Source organism: Doryrhamphus excisus, linkage group LG1, assembly GCF_037039965.1.
Source record: "Doryrhamphus excisus strain RoL-2023G ecotype Guam linkage group LG1, RoL_Dexc_Guam_v1.1, whole genome shotgun sequence".
Classification (NCBI taxonomy): Eukaryota; Metazoa; Chordata; class Actinopteri; order Syngnathiformes; family Syngnathidae; genus Doryrhamphus; species Doryrhamphus excisus.
The window spans coordinates 26,108,874-26,132,590 of NC_136357.1; the positions used below are offsets into that span (position 1 = coordinate 26,108,874).

The 23,717-nt window shown below is 44.4% G+C and overlaps 1 protein-coding gene across 3 annotated transcripts in view; it reads left to right on the forward strand.

Moving 5' to 3' along the window:
• Positions 1 to 23,717, forward strand: part of kif13ba (kinesin family member 13Ba) — a 45,661-nt gene that overhangs the window by 14,604 nt on the left and 7,340 nt on the right. For 2 of the 3 annotated variants that reach the window (XM_078792771.1, XM_058078798.2), the window contains exons 3-33: positions 1,825 to 1,837; positions 2,879 to 2,939; positions 3,010 to 3,102; positions 4,082 to 4,262; positions 6,046 to 6,133; positions 6,243 to 6,377; positions 7,865 to 7,977; positions 10,148 to 10,259; positions 10,344 to 10,556; positions 10,632 to 10,742; positions 10,820 to 10,954; positions 11,609 to 11,742; positions 11,828 to 11,914; positions 11,984 to 12,174; positions 13,263 to 13,527; positions 13,649 to 13,811; positions 13,891 to 14,046; positions 14,115 to 14,264; positions 15,360 to 15,728; positions 15,828 to 15,985; positions 16,804 to 16,936; positions 17,020 to 17,175; positions 17,246 to 17,345; positions 17,448 to 17,574; positions 17,645 to 17,700; positions 18,823 to 18,947; positions 19,022 to 19,297; positions 19,390 to 19,542; positions 21,357 to 21,434; positions 21,525 to 21,575; positions 23,386 to 23,542. In XM_078792771.1, coding sequence (XP_078648897.1) covers positions 1,825 to 1,837; positions 2,879 to 2,939; positions 3,010 to 3,102; positions 4,082 to 4,262; positions 6,046 to 6,133; positions 6,243 to 6,377; positions 7,865 to 7,977; positions 10,148 to 10,259; positions 10,344 to 10,556; positions 10,632 to 10,742; positions 10,820 to 10,954; positions 11,609 to 11,742; positions 11,828 to 11,914; positions 11,984 to 12,174; positions 13,263 to 13,527; positions 13,649 to 13,811; positions 13,891 to 14,046; positions 14,115 to 14,264; positions 15,360 to 15,728; positions 15,828 to 15,985; positions 16,804 to 16,936; positions 17,020 to 17,175; positions 17,246 to 17,345; positions 17,448 to 17,574; positions 17,645 to 17,700; positions 18,823 to 18,947; positions 19,022 to 19,297; positions 19,390 to 19,542; positions 21,357 to 21,434; positions 21,525 to 21,575; positions 23,386 to 23,542 — 4,340 coding nt within the window. The remainder of the gene's footprint in view (positions 1 to 1,824; positions 1,838 to 2,878; positions 2,940 to 3,009; positions 3,103 to 4,081; positions 4,263 to 6,045; positions 6,134 to 6,242; positions 6,378 to 7,864; positions 7,978 to 10,147; positions 10,260 to 10,343; positions 10,557 to 10,631; positions 10,743 to 10,819; positions 10,955 to 11,608; positions 11,743 to 11,827; positions 11,915 to 11,983; positions 12,175 to 13,262; positions 13,528 to 13,648; positions 13,812 to 13,890; positions 14,047 to 14,114; positions 14,265 to 15,359; positions 15,729 to 15,827; positions 15,986 to 16,803; positions 16,937 to 17,019; positions 17,176 to 17,245; positions 17,346 to 17,447; positions 17,575 to 17,644; positions 17,701 to 18,822; positions 18,948 to 19,021; positions 19,298 to 19,389; positions 19,543 to 21,356; positions 21,435 to 21,524; positions 21,576 to 23,385; positions 23,543 to 23,717) is intronic. The other variant, XM_058078800.2, reaches the window with a different exon arrangement.

Genomic DNA, 23,717 nt, shown 5'->3' on the forward strand with positions numbered 1-23,717 from the left:
CTTTAAGTGATGTCCCTCTAACAACCTTCTGGTAATGTCTTGATGACCAACAATAGTTCATTTGAGAGTCTGAGCCGCTAATTACCATATATGCAAATGAAGTGCCCAGCAGCGCTAACTAATGAGCGCTAGAATATTGCATGTGTGCACTTTTGGTGGCTGCAGGCTTTGTTTTTGTCACAGACACAAAGAACAAAGAGTTACATAGGCTTTGTACGGTGCTCTAGTAGGGGCGGAACCACGTTTTGGTATCTTGTAGGGCAGGGGACTCAAACTCAATTTACCTGGGGGCCACTGGAGCTAGGGTCTAGGCAAGGCTGGGCCGCATCAGGTTTTCAAAAAAAACAAAAAAAAAAACGCATTTATTAAAAACAGAAAAATATACAAACTTTTTCAGTGCTTTGGTTCCGATTTTCTACAAGAAAAGCTCTGATAAAACATTCCACTGTTCTCAAATAGCTTAATTTTTTTCTGCACAAAATAAGATAAGAAAATAAGATGAAAAATAAATAAACAAATCAAGAATAAAGAAAATAAATCAATCAGTAATAAATATAATAATAATAACTTAAGAAACCACATATAGTTGGTGGGTAGACAAATTATTTTTTTCAGATTAAAATGAACAAAGCATTATTAGAGCCCTGTAGACATGACAAAACACGACTATAGTCACATTTATACTCTTTTTATTTACAACATATTGCGCAACTGCAGGGTCTTGAGACACATGCTAACTCGCAAACTAGAGCGCTAGCGACCTAAACGGTAGCCTTCAAGTTATTTCCTTTCAACTTAAATAGCCAAAAACTTACCACTTCCACACGGATAGGGAGGATAACTATTAACAGTTATTTAACTTTTAACATGAACATTATAGTTCATTCATTCATTTTCTACCGCTTTTCCTCACGAGGGTCGCGGGGGGTGCTGGAGCCTATCCCAACTGTCTTCGAGTGAGAGGCGGGGTACACCCTGGACTGGTGGCCAGCCAATCACAGGGCACATATAGACAAACAACCATTCACACTCACATTCATACCTATGGACAATTTGGAGTCGCTAATTAACTTGAGCATTTTTTTGGAATGTGGGAGGAAACCGGAGTACCCGGAGAAAACCCACACATCTCCTAGCTGTGAGGTCTGCGCGCTAACCACTAGACCACCGTGCCGCCCAACATGAACATTAATCAAACGTAATAATTTTTTCTGGGTACATGATACCATACAGCATCCATATCAAACTTGCGCTGGGCCGCACTAACATTAAACTTTCATATCAAGGGCCACATTTGGCCCGCGGGCCGCGTGTTTGAGACCCGTGTTGTAGGGTGACGAATAAAGGGCGTGGTCAGGATGTGCAAATCATCATCAGCATAGCAGGACGTCATGTGAACGTCTGCTTCTCTGAGTAACGCTCATCTTAAATGTCACTCTGTATTTATTCTGACCTCCACCCACTAACCTCTTATGTCCCGATGCTCCTGGTTATGCCAGCTCTCGTACCAATCAGCCCCCCCCCCCCCCGGAGATACACACTACACACTTTGCTGTGACAAACAATCAGGAGTAAACAAGCACGCACACATGCAAAGGTCTCTGAAATGTGTGATGGGCGTGCCTTGAGCTTGCATCCGTCGCCTCTCGTCGACTCCCGTCTATTTTTGCCGCCGTTTTCCTCCTCTTTATTAGAATAACACGTGACTGTGCTTTTTTCCTTCGCCGTGCCCTCTCGCTAATCTGTGTGAAATGTCCCCTCTTCTCTGTGTCCACATGCTCCCGTGTGCGCCCTGAACCCCCCCCCCTGACGTGACATCACCAGGAACCAGTCCAAGGTAACGCCGACTTTGACTCTTGGCAGCACCCAAGCTAATTCTGTGCTCGTGACTCATCCGCACCTTCCACAAAGACGCCGCTGTCTTCCTCGCTCGCTCACTCCCTGTGGAAAAACAGCCACAGCGCCATGCTAGGCCCTCGATTTCATGCTCACTTTCTCTGCTAGGAGGGTTTTTTTTCTTTCTTAAAGGGGAACTGCCTTTTATAACACAAGAAAACAAGTTAAATCAAGAATAAAGAAAATCAATCAATCAGTACTAAATAAATATAATAATAATAATAATAATAATAATAATAAAACAGCAAATAATAAAAACTTAAGAAACCACATATAGTTGGTGGGTAGACAAATTATTTTTTTTCAGATTAAAATGAACAAAGCATTATTAGAGCCCTGTAGACATGACAAAACACGACTATAGTCACATTTATACTCTTTTTATTTACAACATATTGCGCAACTGCAGGGTCTTGAGACACATGCTAACTCGCAAACTAGAGAGCTAGCGACCTAAACGGTAGCCTTCAAGTTATTTCCTTTCAACTTAAATAGCCAAAAACTTACCACTTCCACATGGATAGGGAGGATAACTATTAACAGTTATTGAACCTTTAACATGAACATTAATCAAACGTAATAATTTTTTCTGGGTACATGATACCATACAGCATCCATATCAAACTTGCGCAGGCCGCACTAACATTAAACTTTCATATCAAGGCGGGGGCCTCAAACTAGTGTCCTGCGGGCCACGTGTTTGAGACCCCTGTTATCAAAGCATTATTAGAGCCCTGTAGACATGACAAAACACGACTATAGTCACATTTATACTGTTTTTATTTACAACATATTGCGCAACTGCGTCTTGAGACACATGCTAACTCGCAAACTAGAGAGCTAGCGACCTAAAATGGCCTCAAACTAGTGTCCTGTGGGCCACATTTGGCCCGCGGGCCGCGTGTTTGAGACCCCTGACATAAGCGTATATAATTATATTATAAACCACATACTACAATCTACAAATGTGTGTGTTCTCCAGGTGTTTGCCTACGATTACTGCTTCTGGTCCATGGACGAGTCAGATAAAGACAAGTTTGCCGGTGAGTCGTAGCACCTAGCATCCACTTGACGTCCATACCGTAAATATTCTATTCCTTTTTATGCCTTCAGGTCAGGAGGTGGTGTTTCAGTGCCTTGGGGAAAGTCTTCTTCATAATGCCTTCCTGGGCTACAATGCCTGTATCTTTGCCTACGGACAAACTGGTAAGCCCATCGGGATACTCGTGTATTGATCATATTGATTCCTAGAGGCATTTTTAGTATCAACGTGTAAGCTTTTTTTTTTCCTCACTTCATTTTGCCCATTTTTGCCGAGTCCATTTGCAGTCTGTGGCAAAAAATGAGAAAAAGCTGTAATTTAATGAAATAAAATGATGTTGTGATATTATGAGGAAAGTTATTTTAGTAGCATAGACTATAAATATTAAAGATTTTTTTTTTTTGTCGTAAAAAGTCGTAATATGAGAAACAAAATAAAGTTACAAAATGACATTGTAGAAAAGTTACGATGTAACAAGAATAAAGACGAGAAGATGAAATAGAAAATTGTAAAAAAATATATTAACTTACATATTTATATACATTAATTTAAAAGTAATTCTAATGAGGAATGTTTCACAAGAATACACGTGTAATATGAGGAAAAATAAATTTTTAGTAGCGTAGAGTTGAAATATTAAATAAAAAATATTATTTTAAAGTCATAATATTATGAAAATCACACAAAACAAAATAATATTGGAAAAATTAGGTAGAAGAAAAATGAAAATATTATGTGAATGAATGCATAATATTATGGAAAGAAAATGTATTAATATTTTGAAGAAAAAAATAAAATATTTTGGGGAAAAAATGCATAAATGGGGGACAAAAAGCAAAGTTGATATAACATAATAATAATATAATAATTAAATATTAATATTTAATGTCAAACATAAATATATATAAACATAACGTTAAATGTTTTTAATGATGCTCAAATGTGCCCATTAAATTGTGGTGATATTCCCACATCATAAAATATTTCTCAGTCCCATCTTTGTAAAAGCAGCCATGCCAAACGTTCCGTCTCATCAATTTTGCACAATATCCTTCAGGTGTATTTTTGGAAATTTATCCACCAGCGTTTCACATTTCCAAACCTCAGAAAGAGCACCTTCCTCCTTCCTGTACGTGTACGTAGGTTCCGGAAAGTCCTACACCATGATGGGTTCCGGGGACCAGCCGGGCCTCATTCCTCGGCTTTGCAGCGCTTTGTTTGACAGAACCCAGACGGAACAGCGGGAGCAGGAGAAGTTTACCGTGGAGGTTTCCTACATGGAGATCTACAACGAAAAGGTCCGGGATTTGCTGGATCCTAAAGGGTAGGTCCTACAAGTTGCCATTTTTTTTTGCCGTGAGTCCCTTTTTAAAGCGCTCATGACAGCAAAAATAAGAAAAGGAAAGCAGTCATTTAAAGGGGGAATATTATGCCTTTTTACCTTTAAATATGTTTAGAATGTTCATTCATTCATTCATTTTTGACCGCTATTTCCTCACAAGGATCGCGGGCGGTGCTGGAGCCTATCCCAGCTGTCTTAAAGGGGGAATATTATGCCTTTTTACCTTTAAATGTTTTTAGAATGTTCATTCATTCATTCATTTTCTACCGCTTTTTCCTCACGAGGGTCGCGGGGGTTTGCTGGAGCCTATCCCAGCTGTCTTCGAGCGAGAGGCGGGGTACACCCTAGACTGGTCGCCAGCCAATCACAGGGCACATATAGACAAACAACCATTCACACTCACATTCATACCTATGGACAATTTGCTTGCCAAAGGTGGAATTGAACCCTGGTCTGCACGCTAACCACTCGACCACCGTGCCGCCCGTTTTTATAATGTTTATTCTTAAATGATTAAATGATGGAAAAGTTTCACATAATGAGGTTTGCTCATTTGGAAGTGAGCTGTGAAAGAAGTGGCTCCCTGTGACCTCACACTGACCTTCCTTATATGGGCATCGCTGTAGACCAGATACACTCTAGGACAGGGGTGGGCAAACTTTTTAACCAAATTTACAGGGGGGCGGGCAGACTATATATTTTACACGTAACAGTCCACCTGGTATTATTGTATCTGTAAAATTGTCATGCAATCTGCTATTATTATTTATTATTTTATATTTATATTTAAATATTTTAAAAATAATAAAATATTATAATAATTACAATAAAATTAAAACAATAATTATTATATTATTATTATATAAAATATGCAAATATAATAATAATATTATATATAATTAATATAATAATTAGCATTAATATAATAATTATAATAATCATAATAGTTCTAATAATAATTATAATAATCTAATAATAATAATTATTATTATTATTATTATGTGCTTGTGTCCCTTTTTTCAGGAGCACTTTGTAAACAACAGACCATGTCAAAAAACGAAATTGATAAAACCATCAAAAGGTTGGCTCAGGCCATGATGCCAGGTTGTATGTTGAGTTTAAATGAAATACTTTGGAAAGATTGGGCGGGCCGTATTCAAACACTTGGCGGGCCGGATGTGGCCCCCGGGCCGTAGTTTGCCCACCCCTGCTCTAGGACAACCATCCCCACAGCTCTGCTTGGCTATGCCTCCCAGAATTTTTTTTATTTTTTTTTTTTACAAGGCAAGCTCAGGCATGAAGTGGTTGGAGTTGGTGATTCCCAACAAGAGAAAAAAAATATTTTTATTTGCCAACGGCATTTCACACAGGACTTATTTTTGTGGACATGGACGTGAAATATCCAAAAATAAAATGTTGCTGAAGCCTTAGAACGGTGCATTCACGTCGGACACACTAGTGTGTTTTAACATCCGAAGTGGGAGAAAGTGATGCATTCATGCTCAGGCCAGCTGCTGAGGCCGGTTGACGTCCATGCAGGCCAACACTAAATCAGCACCGCTGGCCTCCGGTCTGCCCACCCCAGACATGGCAACCTTTGACCTTTGCTCGCTTGCCAGCCCTTTAACCTCTAAAGTAGAGCCTGACCATCTGACCACCATATGTGCTTTGTAAACGATGAAGTTGGAAGTGTGCATTGGGGTCAAAACGAGTGCTGCAGAAAAAAAAATCATAAAGTACATGGAACTTCATGCTTTCTTCTCAGGGGTCGACAAACGCTGAGGGTGAGAGAGCACAAAGTGTTGGGTCCTTACGTGGATGGCCTGTCTCGGCTAGCGGTGGCCAGCTACAAGGTAGAGACATATGACATCCGTCATCTTTATCTAGCATCTTAGCACCATCTGTATGTGTCGAACATCTAGCATGTTCACGTGACAACACACTGTACCCAATCGTCCACAGGACATCGAGTCTCTGATGTCGGAGGGGAATAAATCTCGCACAGTGGCTGCCACCAACATGAATGAGGAGAGCAGTCGATCGCACGCCGTCTTCAACATCATCCTGACGCACACTCTTACGGACGTACAGTCTGGGGTAAGAAGCTACCCGTACATGCTGGGGAATGTTAGCATAGCGGTAGCCTCGGTTTGGAGGCGTTTGCATACATTCATTCATTTTCTACCGCTTATCCTCACGAGGGTCGCGGGGGTTGCTGGAGCCTATCCCAGCTGTCTATCCCACCCTGGACTGGTCGCCAGCCAATCACAGGGCACATATAGACAAACAACCATTCACACTCACATTCATACCTATGGACAATTTGGAGTGGCTAATTAACCTAGCATGTTTTTGGAATGTGGGAGGAAACCGGAGTACCCGGAGAAAACCCACGCATGCACGGGGAGAACATGCAAACTCCACACAGAGGGTGCAATTGAACTCGCGTCTTCTAGCTGTGAGGTCTGCGCGCTAACCACTTGTCCACCGTGCAGCCTAATAGCGTTTGCATACAGTACATTATAAATATTGACGTATTTGACATAAAGAATTGGACTTGATGTTGATTGGAAAGTAAGGATGTGATCTCGGCGCCTCAGGGGAGTTAAGATGATCTCTCATCCTTCAGTATAAATTAGGGGTCTCAAACTCAATTTACTCTTTTTATTTACAACATATTGCGCAACTGCAGGGTCTTGAGACACATGCTAACTCGCAAACTGGAGAGCTAGCGACCTAAACGGTAGCCTTCAAGTTATTTCCTTTAAACTTAAAAAAGCCAAAAACTTACCACTTCCACATGGATAGGGAGGATAACTATTTATTTAACCTTTAACATGAACATTAATCAAACGTAATAATTTTTCCTGGGTACATGATACCATACCGCATCCATATCAAACTTGCGCGGGCCGCACTGACATTAAACTTTCATATCAAGGCGGAGGGGCTCAAACTAGTGTCCTGCGGGCCACATTTGGCCCCCGGGCCGCGTGTTTGAGACCCCTGGTATAAATGGTTGGACAGCTGATGATTGATTATTAATTTTTCCTGCTGATAAAAGTCTTTCCTTGTCCCTAGCTGCTGCCGTCCCGTGAAAAAGCTCCTCATTGAACAGGATGATGTCATCTGTCTAGCCGGGAACAAAAAGCCCCAAAATGGCTAAAATGTGACAAATTCTCCATCCTTTTTTTTTTTTTTTTTTTAACCCACTTAGTCTCCTTTCCCGCTCGCTCTCAACCCGCAGCCAAACACACCATGAATAATTGACACGCCGTGTCGCTTGTCGGATGACACCGCCTTTCGGAGCCCCCCCCCCCCCCCCCCCCTTCTTTGTGGGTCATGAAGCAAACACACGTTGGTGGCGGCAAGCCAGTCACTGCAACATCAGCGTTAGCGGTCTTGGTCTTATTATGGGTGCTGAAGAAAACACAAAAGGACGTTTGTAGTCCTCAGATGACTCGCGTGGACTTTGTCTGAGTCTTCTGGTGTTTCTGGGGAAACAACTCATCATGGGATCCTCTCTCTCTCTCTCTCGCTCTCTCTCGCTCTCTCTCTCTCTCGCTCTCTCTCTTGCACTGCAGACAAGCGGTGAGAAAGTGAGTCGGTTGAGTTTAGTGGACTTGGCCGGAAGTGAACGAGCGGCAAAAACTGGAGCAGCAGGAGAGCGCCTCAAAGAGGGAAGCAACATCAACAAGTATGCAAGAGACACACACACACACACACACACACACACACACACACACACACACATACACACAGACTGTTTCCCATATGTTCTCAATATGAGATCCTACACTACACATCAATGGCATCAGACTACTGTGGAAGATTGCTGGAAAACAGCAGAGCACTCTGATCATATCAAAGATCCTCTTTGACTGGCGTTTTTTTAATGCCTCTGCACTAGGCCCTCTTCTTGTATAAATGATCTTTGACCAGTGTTAGTGTTTTTTTTTGTTAGTTTTTTTGTTTTTGGAGGAGGTCCTTAAAGTCAGCAGAGTACTCTCCATGTATAGATGGTTTTTGGCAAGTGATTTTGCATGAAACAGCACAGCGCTCCTCTAATAGAGGATCTTTGCTAGTGTTTTCTTTGTTTAGTTTTTTTGTTTTTTACATTAGTTCTGAAAAGACAGCACCTTAAAAGAGTGCACCTAGAGGATCTTTGACTAGCGCTTAAAAAGTGCAGTGTGTGCACCTGTCACATTAAATATCTATTTTGCAGTAGACCCTTTAAAAACAGCAGTGTCCCTGTCATACAGTATAAATGATCTTTGACCAGTGTTTTTTTTTATGTTTTTGCCGTAGGTCCTTAAAGTAAGCAGAGTACTCTTCATGTATAGATGGTCTTTGGCAAGTGATTTTGCATGAAACATCAGAGATCTCCTCTAATAGAGGATCTTTGCTAGTGTTTTCTTTTGTTTTGTTTTTTTACAGTAGTTCTGAAAAGACAGCACCTTAAAAGAGTGCACCTAGAGGATCTTTGACTAGCGCTTTTTTTTTTGTGGTTGTTCCTTAAAAAGAGCAGTGTGTGCACCTGTCACATAAAATATCTCTGACTTACATGTTTGCAGTAGACCCTTAAAAACAGCAGTGTCCCTGTCGCACAGTATAGAGGATCTTTGACTAGCGTTTTTTTTTTATGTTTTTGCAGTAGGTCCTTAAAGTCAGCAGAGTACTCTTCATGTATAGATGGTTTTTGGCAAGTGATTTTGCATGAAACAGCAGAGCGCTCCTCTAATAGAGGATCTTTATGAGTGTTTTGTTTTCTTTGTTTTGTTTTGTTTTTTTACAGTAGTTCTGAAAAGACAGAACCTTAAAAGAGTGCACCTAGAGCAGGGGTCTCAAACTCAATTTACTTGGGGACCACTGGAGGTCGGGTCTGGGTGAGACTGGGCCGCATCACATTTTCCAAAAAAAAAACCCAAAAACGCATTTATTAAAAACAAAAAAAATTAAAAAACTTCGCTTTGGTTCCAATTTTCTACAATAAAAGCTCTGATAAAACATTCCACTGTTCTGAAATATCTTAATTTTTATTTTTCTACACAAAATAAGATGAAAAATAAATAAACAACTCAAGAATAAAGAAAATCAATCAATTAGTTATAAATAAATTAATAATAATAAAACGGCAAATAATAAAAACTTAAGAAACCACATATAGTTGGTGGGTAGACAAATGATTTTTTTCAGATTAAAATGAACAAAGCATTATTAGAGCCCTGTAGACATGACAAAACACGACTATAGTCGCATTTATACTCTTTTTATTTACAACATATTGCGCAACTGCAGGGTCTTGAGACACATGCTAACTCGCAAACTAGAGAGCTAGCGACCTAAACGGTAGCCTTGAAGTTATTTCCTTTAAACTTAAAAAAGCCAAAAACTTACCACTTCCACATGGATAGGGAGGATAAATATTAACAGTTATTTAACCTTTAACATGAACATTAATCAAACGTAATAATTTTTTCTGGGTACATGATACCATACAGCATCCATATCAAACTTGCGCGGGCCGCACTAACATTAAACTTTCATATCAAGGCGGGGGCCTCAAACTAGTGTCCTGCGGGCCACATTTGGCCCACGGGCCGCGTGTTTGAGACCCCTGGTATAGAGGATCTTGGTGTTTTTGCAGCACATACAGTCGAGGATGTTTGATGTGCAGTTTTGCAGTAGGTTGTTAAAAACAGCAGAGCACTCCTGCCGTATAGAGGATCTTTGATCGGGTTAACACAGCAAAGTAAGATTTTCAGATAAGACGGAGCCTTGCGTTGACTTTATGCCCAAAGTAATATCACTCGTGAAGGGAGAGGTCTGACCCACGGCATTGAAAGTGTGGGCTGTGTGCTTGTCAGGTCTCTGACGACACTCGGCCTGGTGATCTCCGCTCTGGCAGAACAAGGAACAGCCAAGAACAAGACCAAGTTTGTTCCCTACAGGGACTCTGTGCTTACATGGCTGCTGAAGGTACCCATACGCACCTTTGCCTTTCTTTTCTGCCTTTGTGTTCTTCTCATGTCTTCTTCTTGGTCCAAACCTGCTGCTCTCCAGGACTGTCTCGGCGGCAACAGTCGCACGGCGATGGTGGCAACCGTCAGCCCAGCGGCGGACAATTACGAGGAGACGCTCTCCACGCTGCGCTATGCCGACCGAGCGAAGAGCATCGTGAACCACGCCGTCGTCAACGAGGACCCCAACGCTCGCATCATCAGGGAGCTCCGAGAGGAGGTGGAGAAACTGCGAGTGCAGCTAACTCAAGCTGAGGTGAGTCTCCGTCGAGATGATCCTCAAAAGATCATCATCATCATCATCATCATCTCTTCTTACTCTCCGACTCAGTCGCTGAAAGCTCCGGAGCTGAAGGAGCGTCTGGAGGAGTCTGAGAAGCTGATTCAAGAGATGACCATCACGTGGGAGGATAAGCTTCGCAAGACGGAAGAGGTTGCACAGGTGAGACCATGAAGTCCATGAATGGATGTGCGTTTGGAACGCTACATGCTCTCCTTCTTCTTCTTCTTACCACAAAGGAGCGTCAGAAGCAGCTGGAGAGTCTGGGCATTTCCCTGCAGTCTTCAGGAATTAAAGTGGGCGATGATAAGAGCTTTCTGGTCAACCTCAATGCAGATCCAGCCCTCAATGAGCTGCTGGTGTACTACCTGAAGGTACAGTGATCCCTCGTTTATGGCGCTTCGTTGCTTTCACGTCCCAATCGTGCAAAGTAGGATTCAATATTAATAAACACATTATTTTCTTACAGCATAGAAATCCTGTGTATGACATCATTAGAGCCCTGCAGACATGAAATAACACCCCTATAGTCACCTTTACCTATTATTATTATATATTATATTATATATTAATATATTATATTAATTAATTATATACAATTATTATATTATTATTTATATTATTATTATTTATTTAATTATTATCTTATAATTATATAATTATTAATATATACTATATATATTATATTATTATAACATTCCTCACATCACATTGCTCGGGTTCCATGATCATTTTTATATATATGAATAAAGCAAAGTTTATTCATTTTTCTGTTTTTAATAAATGCGTTTTTGTTTTTTTGGAAAACCTGATGCGGCCCAGTCTCACCCAGACCCTATCTCCAGTGGCCCCCAAGTAAATTGAGTTTGAGACCCCTGGTTTAAAGTTTTTTTTAATTTTATTTTTTAAATAATGTACCTCGTACCGTCACTCGTACCAAAAGGATGTGATAAAGCATTTGTTGCCTTCACTTCCTGTTCCTTGGTTTGTATATTTTTATTTGAGGACATACTTTTTTGTTGTTTCAGGAGGACCACACTCAGGTGGGCTCTGCGGACTCCCAGGACATCCAGCTGTGTGGGATGGGCATCCAGGCCGAGCACTGCGTCATCGACATCACGGGCGACACCGCCGTCATCCTCACCCCCTACCCCAACGCTCGGTAAAGAGCACGAGAATATGAGCCGTATAAGTTTGTATTTCCTCTTTAACTCTTTTCAATCTCTGCTTTCTCGCCGTCCTTTCAGGACGTGTGTCAACGGATCCCCGGTGACCACGGCGCTGCAGCTTCACCATGGCGACCGCATCCTCTGGGGCAACAACCACTTCTTCAGGTATGTCAGCGCCGCATTGTCATTCCAAAACGAAACGGCAAGCTCACAGACCCAGCACCGCGCACGCAGGATAAACCTTCCCAAGCGCCGCGCTCGGACAGCCGAGGACGAGGACGGCGACGGCGGGGTGATGAAGAAGAGCGGGAGCAGCGAGCAGCTGGACGCAGACGGCGACACGGCCAGCGAGGTGTCCAGCGACGTCAGCTTCTCCTACGAGTTCGCCCAGACCGAAGTCATGATGAAGGCTCTCGGCAACAACGGTACGCTGGCCATTCTCACGCTCGGCCCTTCGGAACGCTTGCTTACATCGCTTTTTAGTTCTTCTGGCTTTGGGGATTATTTCCAGTATTATTTGAAGTCTTTCATATATTTTTGATGCAAGGTTGCCAGGTTCATTAATTACTTACAGGAGGGGCAATCACTTTAATAAAATGACACATTCTATTCTTCTCTATTACTGCAATTTCTCTGACTTTGTGGTTTATTTCCAGGCTTATTTGCAGTCATTCTTATACTTAAAGCAGAATAGTATGAGTCATTTTAATTGAAATATATATATATATATATATATATATATATGTATATATAGTATATATAGGAATAAAGCAGAATAGTATGAGTCATTTTAATTGAAAATATATGTCAATGAAAATGACTCCTATTATTCTGCTTTATTCCTATATATATATATATATATATTTCAATGAAAATGACGCATACTATTCTGCTTTATTCCTATATATATATATATATATATATATATATATAGTACAGTATATATATATTTAAATTAAAATGACTCATACTATTCTGCTTTATTCCCATATATATATATTTCAATGAAAATGACGCATACTATTCTGCTTTATTCCTATATATATATATATATATATATATATTTTTTTTTTTTTTATTAAAATGACTCATACTATTCTGCTTTATTCCTATATATATATATATATATATACATATATTTAAATTAAAATGACTCATACTATTCTGCTTTATTCCTGTAATTTCTCTGATTTTGTGGATGTTTTCAAGTCTCATTTGGTTTCCATTTTGTGTGCAAGGTTGCTGCTGTCTTTTTTTTTTTTGCGAGAGCAGTGGTCATAAAAGCACACGAATGTTGTCTTTGAGTCTTTGTATTTTATTTCTATTATAAATTGTCATTTATTATGAAAATTCTGCATGGAGCGATCGTGTGCATGTGAATTCATGCTGGGCCTTAGAACACACCAAAAGAGGGTTACGCCATACTTGTGGTGTTTAGTAATCCCAGGTACGGTCCACATGGCCCAGTATAAACATTCCATTTTCACATTGCTGGTTTTTTTGTCCCACCCAGACCCCATGCAGAGCGTCCTGCAGTCTCTGGAGAGGCAGCACGAAGAGGAGAAGCGCTCGGCTCTGGAGCGGCAGAGACAGATGTACGAGCAAGAGCTCCAGCAGCTCCGTCGGAAGCTCAACCCGGACCGCCTGTCCTCGGGCTACTCCGGAGCGCCAAGCGTTGGACAGCAGTCGCACCATCGCAGCATGGAGAGGCTCAGCGTGGGAGGCATGAGCCATTCCAACAGCGCACAGAGCAGACTGAGACAGTGGAGCGAGGATAGGTGTGTGTGTGTGTGTGTGTGTGTGCCGAGAGCATCGAGCATCCAAACCCAAGCCCGGGATGGCGACGGTGGCATAAAAGTGAGATTCCGGGTTGAAATTCACACTCTCTCCATCCTGCAGGGAGGCGGTGCTGCTGAGGAGTTTGCGGCGCTTACGGGAGCAAATCGTGCGAGCCAACCTCCTGGTGCAAGAAGCCTGCTTCATCGCCGACGAGCTGGAACGCCACACCGAGTACAAAGTCACCCTCCAGATCCCCTCCGATAACCTCAACGCCAACCGCAAGGTGTTGCAGACAAACGCCAGCACACCTTTCTGTGTGTGTTTGCACATTCCGTAACAATGGTGTGTGTGTGTGTGTGCAGAGGGACGCCGTACTCAGTGAACCGGCCATTCAGGTACGACGGCGGTGCCGTGGGAAGCAAATCTGGAGTTTGGAGAAGATGGAGAACCGCCTTGTGGACATGAGGGAACTGTACCAGGAGTGGCAGGACTACCAGCACCATGACAGCGACAACCCTGTGAGTGACTTTTTTGCTAGGTTAGCGTTTGCGAGACGTCAGCGCTAACACTCCTCCTCTTCCTCCAGATGATGCGCTCGTATTTCCGCCGCGCCGACCCCTTCTTTGACGAGCAGGAGAACCACAGTCTGATTGGCGTCGCCAATGTCTTCTTGTCCTGTCTTTTCTATGACGTCAAGCTCCAGTATGCTGTTCCCATCATCAACCAGAAGGGGGAGGTAGGTATTCATTCATTTTCTACTGCTTTTTCCTCACGAGGGTCGCGGTTGCTGGAGCCTATCCCAGCTGTCTTCAGGCGAGAGGCCGGGTACACCATGCCTTCAGGTCATTTCCTTTAAACTTAAATAGCCAAAAACGTACCACTTCCACACGGATAGGGAGGATAACTATTAACAGTTATTTAACCTTTAACATGAACATTAATCAAACGTAATAATTTTTTCTGGGTACATGATACCATACAGCATCCATATCAAACTTGCGCAGGCCGCACTGACATTAAACTTTCATATCAAGGCGGGGGGCCTCAAACTAGTGTCCTGCGGGCCACATTTGGCCCGCGGGCTGCGTGTTTGAGACCCCTGCCATACAGCATCCATATCAAACTTGCGCGGGCCGCACTGACATTAAACTTTCATATCAAGGCGGGGGGCCTCAACCTAGTGTCCTGCGGGCCACATTTGGCCCGCGGGCTGCGTGTTTGAGACCCCCTGCCATACAGCATCCATATCAAACTTGCGCGGGCCGCACTAACATTAAACTTTCATATCAAGGCGGGGGCTTCAAACTCGTGTCCTGCGGGCCACATTTGGCCCGCGGGCCGCGTGTTTGAGACCCCCTGCCATACAGCATCCATATCAAACTTGTGCGGGCCGCACTGACATTAAACTTTCATATCAAGGCGGGGGGCCTCAACCTAGTGTCCTGCGGGCCACATTTGGCCCGCGGGCTGCGTGTTTGAGACCCCTGCCATACAGCATCCATATCAAACTTGCGCGGGCCGCACTAACATTAAACTTTCATATCAAGGCGGAGGGGCCTCAAACTAGTGTCCTGCGGGCCACATTTGGCCCGCGGGCCGCGTGTTTGAGACCCCTGCCATACAGCATCCATATCAAACTTGCGCAGGCCACACGAACATTAAACTTTCATATCAAGGCGGGGGCCTCAAACTAGTGTCCTGCGGGCCACATTTGGCCCACGGGCCGCGTGTTTGAGACCCCTGACTTATAGTGTCTAAAACATGCATTTTTAGGACTTATGTGTTGTTTTTTATAGTCTTATCTATAGTTTTTCTCTACTGTGGTCGTCAGGTGGCCGGGCGTCTCCATGTGGAGGTGGTGAGAGTAGGAGGGGCTTTAGAGGACAACATCGCCGGTGGAGACGATCCTGACAACAACCTGGACTCTGAAATCCAGGACCGCAAACTCGTCTGTATGGTAAGAGATGTCCAACGCCGCCCGGCCAGGATGTTTGCCATCGGGTTTGACCTTCTTCATCTTCTGCAGATTAAGATCCTGCAAGCCACGGGTCTCCCCCAGTTCCTGTCCAACTTTGTCTTCTGCCAGTACGCCTTCTGGGACCAGCCTGAGCCCATCATTGTCGGCCCCGAGGTAGACCCCTCGTCCTCGTCGCCCAGCACCAAGGACCCGCACTGCATGGTGGTGTTTGACAGCTGCAAGGTGAACACCCTGGAAGGGAGCAGAATATGTCGGCATTTTTTTTTTTTTTTTTGCAGCGAGAACCGTCAGCGTCACATGTGGTCTTCTTGGATCCAACAGGAACTGGCTGTGTCCGTGTCCGAAGATTTCATCGAGTACCTGACTGAGGGAGCGGTGGCCATCGAGGTGTACGGACACAGGCAGGCCGACGCGGGCAGGAACCCGGCCTTGTGGGACCTCAGCATCATTCAGGCCAAGACGCGTACACTGAGAGACAGGTAATACTTACAGCATGTACTTGCAGCTCAATACTGCCTTTTTAAGGTAATACTAGCTACTTTAAATGACACATTTGTATTTAAAGGATAGAAAAACGTTACATTTGTACTGTATCAACATTGTAGCTTTTTTTCTTTATATTAGTTTTCCCTCGCTACATTGTGGTCCACTGTTTAGTGGTTCAATACAGTCTGTTCATTCTATTCATGGACTGGTCGCCAGCCAATCACAGGGCACGTATAGACAAACAACCATTCACACTCACATTCATACCTATGGACAATTTGGAGTCGCTAATTAACCTAGCATGTTTTAGGAATGTGGGAGGAAACCGGAGTACCCGGAGAAAACCCGGGGAGAACATGCAAACTCCACACAGACATGGCCAAGGATGGGATTGAACTCGGGTCTTTTAGCTGTGAGGCTAACCACTTGGTCACCGTGCAGCCACCTTTCATTATATCTCATTCATTCATTTTCTACCGCTTTTCCTCACAATGGTCAAGTGGTTAGCGCGCAGACCTCACAGCTAGGAGACCAGGGTTCAATTCCACCCTCGGTTTGCATGTTCTCCCCATGTATGCGTGGGTTTTCTCCGGGTACTCCTCCCACATTCCAAAAAACATGCTAGGTTAATTAGCGACTCCAAATTGTCCATAGGTATGAATGTGAGTGTGAATGGTTGTTTGTCTATATGTGCCCTGTGATTGGCTGGCCAGCAGTCCAGGGTGTACCCCGCCTCTTGCCCGAAGACAGCTGGGATAGGCTCCAGCACCCCCGCGACCCTCGTTTTTTTTAATTATTTGTATTTTATCAGGTGGAGCGAGGTCATGCGGCGTCTTGAACTATGGATCCAGATCCTTGAGATCAACGAGAACGGCGACTTTGTCCCGGTGGAAGTCATTCCTGGCAGAGACGTCAGCACCGGAGGAATCTTTCAGCTTCGCCAAGTAAGTTCGAGCACGCATCATGCCGCTCTTCTCACGCGTCAAAGCAGGGCTTGGAAGGTGAGTACAATGTACTCAATCTGCAGGGCCAGGCCAGGAGGATCCAGGTGGATGTACGCTCCGTTCAGGACTCGGGTACCATGCCTCTGATAGCGGAGATCGTGCTGGCGGTGTCGGTGGGCTGCGTGGAGATCACACCCACCATCAGCGGCCAGGAGGGGGACGAGATGGACAGTTACCAGGTGCGCTCGGTTCACTTTGTGAGTCTCGGAGTTGAAGTTGGTAGCTAAACGATGCGTTTCTGTGGTGCAGGAGAGAGACCTGGAACGCTTGCGACGTCAGTGGTTGGCGGCTCTCACCAAGAGACAGGAATATTTGGACCAGCACCTGCAGAGCCTCGTCAGCAAAGCAGGTAGATCACGCACCAACCTCCTTCCATACTGGTTGTTATTGCATCATCAGAGATACATATCTTGTCTCCATTTTCCGAGTGGAAATTGTCTTGTGTGCACAGAAAAAAACGAGGACGACACGGAGAGGGAGGCCCAGCTGCTCGAGTGGCGCCTGACTCTGACTGAGGAACGCAACGCGGTCATGGTGCCCTCTGCCGGTAGCGGCATTCCCGGCGCTCCTGCTGAGTGGTATGTTTTTTGGTTTTCATCCTCAACAATTCATTGTTGATGGACTATGGCGTGCGTTTTTTGTCCGCAGGGTTCCGCTTCCGGGCATGGAGACTCACATTCCGGTTCTCTTCCTGAATCTCAAACGTACGTCACATCAATCATTCTTGCATTTCCTGGAAGTATGATTCCTTATTTTAAATATAATATTTTTTATAGTCGGGCGGCACGGCGGTCGAGTGGTTATAGTGCAGACCTCACAGCTGGGAGACCAGGGTTCAATTCCACCCTCGACCCTGTGGAGTTTGCATGTTCTCCCCGGGTTTTCTCCGGTTTACTCCGGTTTCCTCCCACATTCCAAAAACATGCTAGGTTAATTAGCGACTCCAAATTGTCCATAGTTATGAATGTGAGTGTGAATGGTTGTTTGTCTATATGTGCCCGGTGATTGGCTGGCCACCAGTCCAGGGTGTACCCCGCCTCTCGCCCGAAGACAGCTGGGATAGGCTCCAGCACCCCCCGCAACCCTCGTGAGGAAAAGTGGCAGAAAATGAATGAATGAATGAATTTTTATAGTCGGGCGGCACGGCGGTCGAGTGGTTAGCGCGCAGACCTCACAGCTAGGAGACCAGGGTTCAATTCCACCCTCGGCCATCTCTGTGTGGAGTTTGCATGTTCTCCCCAGGTTTTCTCCGGTTTACTCCGGTTTCCTCCCACATTCCAAAAACATGCTAGGTTAATTAGCGACTCCAAATTGTCCATAGGTAGGAATATGAGTGTGAATGGTTGTTTGTCTATATGTGCCCTGTGATTGGCTGGCCACCAGTCCAGGGTGTACCCCGCCTCTTGCCCGAAGACAGCTGGGATAGGCTCCAGCAACCCCCGCGACCCTCGGTAGAAAATGAATGAATTTTTATAGTCGCAACATAGAAAGTCTGGTGCTTGTGTGTCTCAGCATTACATTACAGTAACACTACTGACACCTAGTGACTAGTGTACAATACTACAGTGTCTTTCAATGCATCTTCTAAATGCCTTATGTTTGTATTTTATGTAATTTTACTGTTTTTGTGGTTGAAAATGTTTGATTCCGACAAAAACTGTACATAATATTTATATAAATAAGCATCTTTGGTAATCTTGACATTAACGTTCCCCCACAGTCATTATTATACTGTATAATGTTTGTAAAGGCAGGTGTACCTAATGTTGCGTCTGTTAGCATTAAAGAGTCCAGTCGCTATGAATCCATGTCGTTTGTGCGTGTAGCCGATGACCTCAGCTCTCAGGACCACTTTGAAGTTCCCGATGCGGGCGGCTGGGACGCCACGCTGAGCGGAGAAGACGAGGACGACTTCTTCGACCTACAGATCGTCAAACACTACGACGGCGAGGTAAAGCCGGCTTTGAGCACACAACCGGTGGCGTTAGCTTCCCGTTCCGACTGTCCCAACTGTCGACTCCCCAGGTGAAAGCGGAGGCGTCGTGGGACTCCACCGTCCATGAGTGCCCCCAGCTGAGCCGAGGAGGAGCTTGGCCCGACAACTGCGTGTACCTCACCGTGCGGGCGGTGGTGCAGCTCAGCCACCCCGCCGACATGCAGCTGGTCCTGAGGAAGAGAATCTGCGTGAACGTCAACCCCGGGCGCCAGGGCTTTGCTCACACTTTCCTCAGAAGGATGTCCGCCCGCAGCACCATCCCCGGCTGCGGCGTCACCTTCGAGGTGGTGTCCAACATCCCCGGAGTAAGGCCCAAGCGCACATGGAGCTTTACGTTTTTGTTTTTTGGTGTTCTCCATCACATCACTGAACGCAATCTTTGTTTTCCCATCATCAGGATGCCCCCGGTTCCGAGGACAGGGAGATGCTAGCCCGCCTTGCCGCCAGCGCTCACAGCAGCCAGTCAGGAGACGACGAGGCCGCTATTGAGAAGTACCTCCGTAGTGTGCTCAGTCTGGAGAACATCCTCACTCTGGACCGACTCAGACAGGTACACCCCTGATCCACATTTTAAGACCTGTTGAAAGATGGCACTGTTGGATCTTAAGAAGGTTCTGAGTAGACACTGAATGGGAGTGAGACTCATTCATTCATTCATTTTCTACCGCTTTTTCCTCACGAGGGTCGCGGGGGTTGCTGGAGCCTATCCCAGCTGTCTTGAGGCGAGAGGCGGGGTACACCCAGGACCGGTCGCCAGCCAATCACAGGGCACATATAGACAAACAACCATTCACACTCACATTCATACCTATGGACAATTTGGAGTTGGGAGTGAGACTCTTTCTTCTTAAAAACCTTTCCTCTGATGGTTTCTGGACTTGTACTCGGCACCGCTAGCAATCTTCATTTGCGCCGAGGATGTTCCCGTGTCCTGTCGGGGCAGCCTCCGGTTTTTTACCGCATCCAACAAATGGCGCACCACGAGAGGCCTTGCTTATGCAGCTCAACAATGCCACCGCCTTCAAAGAGAGAAAGCTTTCTTGCCTTTGTCATCAAGAGATCATGACAGTGTGAATATCGCAGTGTTTTTCAACCTTTTTTGAGCCACGGCACGTTTTTTTTTTTTTTACATTGGAAAAATCTTGTGGCACACCACTAACCAAAAATGTTCCAAAATGTCACCACGACCTCACACGTGCATCAATAAGTCTATGGGAGGAACAAGGTAGGTGTTGCCACACGGACCAATATTACATTGCTCTGCCAGTCTTTACACCACAGACACTCCACAGTAGCCACGTTTTTACATCACCACTTTTTCTCTTTCCGAATGACCTTTCCCAAAACAACGGTATCCATAGAAAGGAATATTCCAATCTCTTGTCTACATGCGCCGTGAAAATCAACCAGAATAGTCAATAGGGCATGCCCAGTAAAACGTAAACATCAACATCACGTGATACCGGCTTCTGCCGAGTTTTTCTTTCACTTGTTGGAATAACTCCGTATTGCCACTTTTTTTCGTCTGTCCAGTCTTGAAATTTAGTTTGAATCAAAAACAAACTTTGCTTAGTCCAGTGCCGATTGCTGGCCTCCATTTTTAAAAGTGAAGAACGTCTGGATCTGCGTGTTACGTCATATGTGACCATGCGCTGAAAGAACGCAAACCCGAAGATCAAATTAAATCTTGCTAATATTTTATAATTAAACTATAATTATATATTTTCTTTTTTAATAAAACTGCACTTGTGAATGGCGTATAGAAGGGTTTAGATTCTGTTCCACAAATGGCGGTAATGCACACGAAAGCTGCTTGCCAACCGCCAATAAACAACAGAAGAAGAAAAACACCACGAAGAAGAACGCACCCTGACAATTTTCCGTTTGAGCGGGTACAAGATACCTCAATCGGATTGGTTAAAGGAATATTCCATCCCTGTTCAATTCTTTCCGATTGAGCAAATAAACCAAATGAAATTGGAATATTTGGGTCCATGTATACTATTGACATAATGGCTATTAATACATAATATTTACAAATGAAGATTAATAAATATTAATTATAAAAAGTGATATTGGATAATTCACGGCACACCTGACGGTTTCTGCGGAAAATCACTGGAATATCGGACACTAGATCCAATCCACGATTTTGACCAACATTTTGCCTTTTAAAGGCTATGCTCTTCCACTTTAATGTTTCTTTGCAAGAAATTGCTTGCTTTTTTGTCTCTATTTTGCATTTTGAGGCTCTACTAAGAACCTTTTTAAGATCCAACAGTTCAAAATGTACATTCTTAACATTTCGGGATGAAACAGCATTCAGAAGCTGACAGGGCCGACATGTCTGTGTGTCTCTCCCAGGAGGTTGCAGTGAAGGAACAACTGGCCGCCAGAAGCCGAAGTAACCGACGGAGTATCAGTTCCCCGTCTGTAAACAGGGTAAAAACCGTCCACCGAGTTCCCAGGGTCGTTACTAAACTGATGATGCTTTATTTATACTAGGAAGTTGATGTGTTTGTCCTTCCTCAGTTGTCTGGAAGCAGACAAGACCTGTCCACAACCTGCCTGCTGGAGGACAAGGTAACACACCACACCAACCACAACTTATTGATTCATAATTCAATAATTCATTCATTCATTCATTCATTTTCTACCGCTTTTCCTCACGAGGGTCGCGGGGTTTTCAACCACAAAAACAGTAAAATTACATAAAATACAGACATAAGGCATTTAGAAAATTGCATTGAAAGACACTGTAGTATTGTACACTAGTCAATAGATGTCAGTGTTACTGTAATGCTGGCTGAGACACACAAGCACCAGACTTTCTATGTTGTGACTATGAAAATTCATTCATTCATTTTCTACCGCTTTTCCTCACGAGGGTTGCAGTGGGGGTGCTGGAGCCTATCCCAGCTGTCTTCGGGCGAGAGGCATGGGTACACACTGGACTGGTCTCCAGCCAATCACAGGGCACATATAGACAAACAACCATTCACACTCTCATTCACACTCTCATTCATACCATGTTTTTGGGGATGCACGGGGAGAACATGCAAACTCCACACAGAGATATGCCGAGGGTGGAATTGAACCCCGGTCTCCTAGCTGTGAGGTCTGTGCGCTAACCACTCGACCACCGTGCCGCCCCTAATTCAATAATCATTCATTCATTTTCTACCGCTTTTTCCTCACGAGGGTCACGGGGGTGCTGTCTTGGGGAGAGAGGCGGGGTACACCCTGGACTGGTCTCCAGCCAATCACCGGGCACATATAGACAAACAACCATTCACACTCACATTCATACCTGTGGACAATTTGGAGTCGCCAATTAACCTAGCATGCTTTTGGGGATGCACGGGGAGAACATGCAAACTCCACACAGAGATATGCCGAGGGTGGAATTGAACCCTGGTCTCCTAGCTGTGAGGTCTGCGCGCTAACCACTCGACCACTGTGCCGCCCCTAATTCAATAATAATAATAATTTGTTCAAAATGTTGCCCTTTACAAAGTGAATCCCTGGTTTCATTCGAGTGTTAGACACCGATAAATGAGTATACAGTGCAGTCGTCCCTCGTTTATCACTGCTAATTAGTTCCACTCCCACTCATGTTAAGTGAATTTCCGCAAAGTAGAAGTAGGATTCATTAGTAATAAATGCAATATTTGGGTAGCTATGGCATAGAAAACCTCTTTATAATCTCCTAAATATGTTTGTAACATTATTAGAGCTCTCTAGACATGACATAACACCCCTATAGTCACTTTACATTTGTATTACCCAACACAGTAGACATAATCAGAGAGACTATATCACATGTGAGCGGTTCCTTGTTTATTTTTGGGACGGCGTACTTCCTGCAGTGCATTTGACGGAACCACAATGTAGCGCTTGTATCGTAGCCAGGGTGTTTATTCAGGGACATTGATTGGACGCAGGCGGTGATTGGGTGGAGAGGGCCTAACGGCTAATTATAACATGAATCGTGATTTGGAGTTCATGAGGAAAAACACGGCTCTCGGTTTTTTATGAACCGGAGCTTTACAACACAGCAGCGAGGCAGCCATTTTGTAATCGCCATACGGAGCAAACGATAGTTAGCGTTAACAGCGCTGATGAGTAACAACTTGAAAGTGCATGTGGAGCTGAATAAAGATGCTGTGGATGCTGAATATTTGAAATATGGCAGGAGGTTGCCTACAGCCACAGCTGGAAATGCCAGTTTTTGGGGGTTTTTTTGAACCTTGCAGTAATTGAAGACAGAGATTTTGTTGTTGTTGTAAACCACACACCCGGCGAATATGGTTTGTGTGTGTGTGTGTGTGTGTGTATATATATACAGGAAACACGCACACACGCCATGTTGCCATATTTTTTGTTTCCTCAGGGTCGATGGGAGAGCCAACAGGATATCTTCATGCCCTCTCAGTTTCACCGCACCCTCCCCCGTCCCGCCTCCTCGCCCTCCACCTACTGCCCCGGCCCTCCCCCGTCCACCCAGCCCTCCGCCGTCACGCCCCCACGCAACCAGGAACCAGAGCAAGGTAGGCCTTTTGCTCCTCCTCGCGTCCTCTGCCTGGTGTTTGTCCTCCTCCTGCTGGTGGTTGCTGGTGGTGGTAACATCATGTTTCATCATCAACGTGTCTTCTCTGATCATGTGATCACGGACTTGAGATGATTCCGATGCTGTCAATCAAAACTGATAAATGAATCATCTTG